The 6,833-nt window shown below is 40.6% G+C and overlaps 1 protein-coding gene across 1 annotated transcript in view; it reads left to right on the forward strand.

Annotated features, from left to right (window-relative positions):
* The first annotated feature begins 1,092 nt into the window (after positions 1–1,092).
* The window catches only part of atxn7l1 (ataxin 7-like 1), a 13,169-nt gene continuing 7,428 nt past the window's right edge, over positions 1,093–6,833 (forward strand). The window contains exons 1-4 of the mRNA XM_032505822.1: positions 1,093–1,177; positions 1,626–1,824; positions 1,964–2,376; positions 6,004–6,086. Of these exons, the coding sequence (XP_032361713.1) occupies positions 1,162–1,177; positions 1,626–1,824; positions 1,964–2,376; positions 6,004–6,086 (711 nt within the window). The 5' untranslated portion in view covers positions 1,093–1,161. The remainder of the gene's footprint in view (positions 1,178–1,625; positions 1,825–1,963; positions 2,377–6,003; positions 6,087–6,833) is intronic.

Here is a 6,833-nt window from a genome sequence, read left to right on the forward strand (position 1 = left end):
CACACACACACACATACACTGAAGCCTATTCGCGTTTTTACAGAGGGTTAAATGACAAGATAAAAAAACACTTTCACGTCTGTGCGTTATATGAAGCTACAGGTAAGAGTTGGCCAGCTTAGCTTCGCACAAATACAGGAAACGGCTAGCCTGGCAATGTCTAAAAGTAAGAAAATCCGGCTGCCAGCACCTCTGTAGCTCATAATTAACATGTTATATCTCATTTTCTTAATCTGTACAACAACAAACTAAAAAAATTACACCTTGTGGTTTTACTGAGGTTATGGGACTATTTCTTGGACAGGCTAGCTGTTTTGCCCTGCTTTCAGTCTTTGTGCAAAGTTAGTTAACCAGATTCTGAGTGGATATATGTTTACTTGACAGACTGCATCAGTCTTCTAATCTAACTCTAGTCAGAGTTGGATTATCCCTTTCATCACACTGGATGAGGGTGAGAGGTCCCTTTGCTCTGTGTCCTGTACGTGCCGTCAGACACTATGATAGTTGCACAACAGGTTTTTGGGGAAAATCTTTGTCGGCCGTGGAGCACAGGTGAGGGTAATCCTATGACGGATCAGCGGTGTGAACCTGTGAACTTCACGTTTGCTATTAAATGATTAAATTAATGCTATTGATTAAATTATTGCTATTAAATGATATTCTATATATTCTACTTGAGCTGCTGTCTTTAGGTGTATGTTATCATCTCACTCATGTTTTCTGCAGTTTTTGATTTGGTTTTTGATCGGCAGACAGGAAATTTGGCTAACCACATGGGCAGTCTTATCCCAAAACTGCTGCTTTTCACATCTTATCTATCAGCTAAATCGATCTAGATCTTTCAGATGTTGGTTATTTATCTCCTGAAGCAGCTGGTAGATTAGAATAACATTGTTTTGGACTATGAACATAAAGACATTGCACCTCCTTTTAGAGCTCAATGGTATAAATAATTTAAAATACTTTTACACAATTGTACAAAAATTAAAAACACTTATTGTGAGTTTTCCACACCTCCTTTCTCTGTTTTCTTTGTTACATTTTGCCCTTTGTTTTCACTCAGGTAGCTGGGGTATAGTTTCCCTGTGAGACAGTCAGAGAGAGACAGACAGTCCTGGACCACACCCTCTCATTCCCTCTCCAACTCTCTCCCACAAAGACATGCATAGCAAAAACCGTAAGTGTGAGCTTCTCTCCTCTCCTACTTTTTTCCCTCCCACAGCCTTGTGATTTATTCACATCTATTGTATTTCTGTGTCTCAGCATCCTTTCATTTGTGTATTCTGATCAGATCTGGGTCAAAATGTATTAACACTTGTTGGCTCTTGTTTGAACTTTGCATAGTAACAGATTGGTGGAGGTAATCACACAAGGACACTTCAGATGGTCTCAGGAAAGTTGCTAATTAGAGCACACTAAATTAATTATAAAAGACTTTTTGTGAAAAGGTTTTGGCACAGATTTGTATCTCATGTGTTATATCACAGCCACTTGGCACCTAAGCAGGATAGAACAAAATAAATACCAAATATATATATATATATATATATATATATGATCGCCTGTGTCTTGAACTGTCATCTATCTAACCTTACACACTTTGTCTCTGTCTTGGCCTAATCCAGAAAAGCGTCATGGCTCCCCCGCCACCTCCAGGGGCCCCCTGGTACCCATGAAGCTCAAAGCACCTGCAGTGGCCCCTGCGGTGGCTCCCAGTCCTGGGGACACGCTGGCCTTCAGGGTCCCTAAAGATTACCCTCACTCCTGCTTCAGCAAGGCGCCTCTTGCTGTCTATCCACCAAAGGGGGCACGGAACAAGACGTGGTAGGCACATCATCCCTCATTGAATATGAGGACTTTCTTTCTGACATCCCCACAACATTTTTTAGGAGCTGTTGGAGTTTCATAAAATGCTGCTTTTGCTGACATGTAGTGCTTTAACCACATTTTTCCCCCCCTGCAGTGTATCCCTTCCAGTCGTAAGCCTGGAGAAGATGCCCTGTCTCAGCCGTGCCGACTCTACATCACATGTGCACCTCACCTCCTCCTCTTCCTCCCCCGCCTCCTCCCTCAAACCTCCGTCCCTCACTCCGCCGGCCTCCCAACGATCCAGCGACAAGCTCACGAACGGTCGTGGCGCCAGCGGGCCGTCTACACCACGCTCCACCACTTCTCCGTCTTCTTTGGACGGGCGGCCCAGTCCGGCACGCTCTCCACTTGACAGACGGCTGTCATCTACACCTTCTCCTTCCCTGCTGGACCGGAAACCATCCCCGTCACCTTCCCCTTCCAACCGATCTGGCAGTCTGCCGTCGTCGTCGCCATTGGGGAAGAACGGGCCTAAGACTTCCTGCGGGTCGCAAAAAAGACTCTCAGGTCAGTCCTAAGATGTCTTTTCTATATTGATCCAGGTGAAATCCTTGTACATGCATTTTGTTTTCCCTGAAACTTCATGTTTCACACTGACACTCTTTTAATCTTTGGAGCATCACAGTGCATCCACAGTCCTCTACTGCTGACTAATAGGTGTAGTAGTTGGAGTCTAAATCTGTGCTGAAAGAGTTAAATATTACTGGCTTTGCTCCTCAACTGCTCAACTTTTGTCTTTTTAAATTAACATTGATGCGTAAGAGAGTTAAAAATATGCATGGCAATAAAGTCAAAACATGTTGATGGATGTTGTCATGTTTCTCTAGCCAGCTTTTCTTCTTCTTCCCTCATTTCTTTCTTCGTTTGCGCTTTATTTCGTTGTGCCTGAGCCTTTGATTTACACTCTCTGATTCACAAATTCCCGCTGCCTAAGAGCTGCTTGCCTTCTTGAGAGATTTCCCCCACCTCCTGTGTCTATATATTTTGTCATCCTCTCACTCGCCACCTCCTGCCTCGACCTCCTTGTTTCTCTCTTGAACACTCATGCTCTGGCCTCATTTTTTTTCCTTTCACACACTCTCGCCTCCTCCTCTCTGTTGCCATTTTCTCTCTTTCTTCTCTCCGTCTTCTGAGTGTTTTTCACTCATCTTGTTCTTTTGCTTTTTTGGGTTGTTTGGTTTCCCTTTCTCAACAGTGTCTTCCTTGAGTGCGTGTTTACACCGTCTATATTCTTCTCTCTCTTTTTCTCTCACTCTCTTTCTCTATCTATCTCTTCATCTCAACTTCCTTTTTTAAGTTTGTGTGAGCGTGTGAGTTTGTTAATGTGATTTGCATGTTTGTCTGTCTACCCGTATGCATCGTAGTTGCCTCCCACTGCACAGAAAGATTACAGGGATTATTGCAAAGGCCAGCACTAGATTACAGCCCTCTGACAGTAACGCTGTGTGAGATAACCTGCTGACTGGAGGTTGATGTTGGCCTACTAGTTTGTGTGGGGCAACAAAGGTCTCTCTGTGTTTCTGAGCAATACTTTTGCAATCAGCATAGAACATCCACACAAGTTTGGTTTGACAGGCCTCCATGGCTTCACTTTGTTTGAGCATTCACCATTTGATCCGGGATGCAAGTAGTTGAAAGTAACAAAATCATTGAAGTTAAGTTATTAGGTTTTTTATGCAAACAGAAAATGTGTAACTTAATTCTTATTTTTGTATATTTGCTCATCATTCTTGATAGTTTTAACAATTTGTTCCCAATCTTCATTACTGAGATGAAATGACTTGGAAACTACTTTACAATTAAGTTTGTTATGATCATTATGTTTAACCCTTGTGTTGTCTTCCCATGTTTGAATTGAAACTTTTTTCTTCATTTCTTTTTCGTTTTTGATACTTGTCACTTTTTCCAAAATTTGTATCACTCTTCTGTTGCATGGAACCATCCACGTTATTTTCTTTGATAATTTGGTTGAAAGAAACCCAAATTTCTGATATAGACATTTTTTGAAAATGGGTCAAATTTGACCCAAAGACAATAGGAGGGTTAAAACATTGGTCTGGTAATATGGTTTTACCATATTATCGAAAAGACTTGTTTGAAAGTAATTGCCCAAAAAGTCACTTGTAAACATATAGCAGAGCTATTTCCTGGATCAGCTTTGACCTATAAACAGTTTTACAACAGAGTAGATGAATTGTCTGAGTTAGTATTATTATATTATTTAAAATATGTGCTGTCATAATGATGGCTCTTGTTACTACGTAAGTCGATAGTTAGAATGTGGGTTTAATGTAGGTTTTTATTTACCAATAAAATGTAAAGAAAGAAAGAAAACCATAACAAATTTATTCTGAACTACAGAAAAAAAAGAGTTTTAGAGCCCTAAGCACTGCTACAGCCCTAAAAGAGTTTATCAAAACAGAACTGAACAACTGACTCTGACCCTATTTCCACCTGGTATTAATGCGTAATGGAATGTGTCCTGCCCTACATTCCCATATTTACGTTGCAACGTCTGCTGTTGCTGTTTAGCACCTGGCAAGTCTGAGTGATCAAAGAAGTGGCTCTAAATAGGCAGAGCGGTTTCATTTTCTATAAATTCTTCACAATAAAGTCCCCTGTTATTTTGTCATATGAAAGCTTTTATTATGAAGTAGCAAAAACCGGAAATGTTGGGACCTCATTAATAATAACTTATTGCGACCCCTTTTAAGCAACATGAAACTAAAATAAAATATAGAAACTAAATTTCAAATCACAGAGATTCAGTTACAAGCTAGAAAAGTAAGGAGAGCTGAACACAAAGACTTTTAAGGTTGTGCAACCTGTAGTAGACATCCTTATATTTATGTTCATAGAATATTTATATAACGCCGTGGCACAGAGAAAACTTACGTTCTTGTGCACATAGACAGACACTAGGCAGTGCTTTTCATTAGTCATCGCACGTTTCTATGTGAGAGTAACAAATGATAATTATACAAACACACACACACACACACCACCAGCCTATATGCAACCAGAAATGATGTACGTGTGAAATCCGATCACAAGTGGTCAGTTAAGACACATTGGGAGACACATTCTACTGCCAGGTGTGAACACATGTACTTAGAGCTGTCCACATACAGGACAAATTTTAATACCAGGTGGAAACAGATTCTTAGACCTAACTGAATGGCAAAGAGGGGAACATGTATTCTAATTTAGTTATACTAGTGTAAAAATGTAATCTGATTTTTCAGCATAGTGTGGCTGTAGCAGATTCTGATATCAAATGTTGCTGAATTCTTCACACTTCAAACAAGTGAGAGGAGCATGGAGAAAAAAATTAGTATAGAGATCTCTCTTGTGAAATAACCTTAACTGTTCCAACTTTGGCACAAAATAGTGTGTTCATGTAGGATCTCATTACTCATACTAACAAGCTAACTGAGGAAATGTATTGTAAGAATGTTCCATATTAATCCTAAATCTGCTATTTCCAACACGGGACGATTTATAAAAAAAAAAAAATTGCCTTTAGAAGAGCTCTTTACAATAAACACTAGAGACTTTTGGCTGCAAGCTGACATAGTCTTAAAAAACAAATAGCTACATTTCATCATCAAAGTACATTTTCTATTCCTTAAAACAGTAGAGAGTTTTCTTAGGGCTGTTAGTCACAGTTGACTCTTGTCCGGCTGCCAGTATCAGTATCATCCTGTCAGCTGATTACAGGATCTGTACACTTTTTCATTTTGAAACTGGAAACCCTGCTAATCATGTCACACAGAATAGTACTATTAAACTGCTGTAGACCACAGGTGAATGATTAAATGAACAATGAAATATGTGAATAGACAAATGTCAGTGAGTGAACCACTTTGTGTAAAGAGACAAATTAAGGCACTTGTACTGTGAGGCTCCCACTCCCAGCATGTGGTTTGATACTTGAAAGAGGAAGGGAAGAACCATCTTGGTGTGTGTGTGTGTGTGTGTGTGTGTGTGTGTGTGTGTGTGGTGGTGTGTGTGTGTGTGTGTGTGTGTGTGGTGTGTGTGTGTGTGGGTGTGTGTGTGTGTGTGTGTGTGTGTGTGTGTGTGTGTGTGTGTGTGTGTGTGTGTGTGTGTGTGTGTGTGTGTGTGGTTTTACAGGGAGAGTGTTTGATCCTAACAAGCACTGTGGAGTCCAGGACCCAGAGACTAAGCGGCCCTGCACCCGGTCCCTCACCTGCAAGGTAACACACAAATACATGATTACTAACACTCTCCACCTGTGTGTAATTTCTGTGGAGACGATAATAGTTTGTGACCCTTCTTCCTGCTTCCTGTTGATGGCCGTCTGACCAGAAAAGCCGCTTTGTTTGTTTATGAGAGTAATGATATTGAAGGGTGCACTATCATTACTACTTTAGGACTCCAACTCACAGGTATAGCCCTGTCTGCCGCTTCGTCTGTCTCTGTGATATGTCTGCACTTCCCATATCTCAGTTAATGCGCTGTAGCAGTGCTGAGGCATGATAGGGCCCACACTTCCCTTGATGAGGGTAATTATAGATGTTGGCTATCTTTCAGCAGTAAAACTCAATTTTACTGCCCTTTAATTACTTCTAGTTAGCTTTAGTAATCACTTCAAACTGGTTATTAAGTAATTAGGGAATGTGGCTGGTAGAATAATGAAGTTTTCATAATTTGTGTTGTTTTTTATTGTCTTCATTTATACTGGCGGTCCCAATCAGAACTACAAATTTAAAGAAAGGGACCTGTGCCCTGTTTTCTAAAAGCATCTTAAGGCCAATTCAGACCAAAGATTTGTGACAAAACTATTTTCGAAAGTTGCAGGGAATAATTGCAGCTGTCTGAACTGGCCCATCTCAGCTTGACTCATGCCAGCTGACGGTCTTTCAACCGCCAATCAGCTCAGAGACCAACAAAAGCGTTCATATAATTACTTTCAACCTGGCCATAAACACACTGTGTAATAA

This window comes from Etheostoma spectabile, chromosome 23 (assembly GCF_008692095.1).
Source record: "Etheostoma spectabile isolate EspeVRDwgs_2016 chromosome 23, UIUC_Espe_1.0, whole genome shotgun sequence".
Classification (NCBI taxonomy): Eukaryota; Metazoa; Chordata; class Actinopteri; order Perciformes; family Percidae; genus Etheostoma; species Etheostoma spectabile.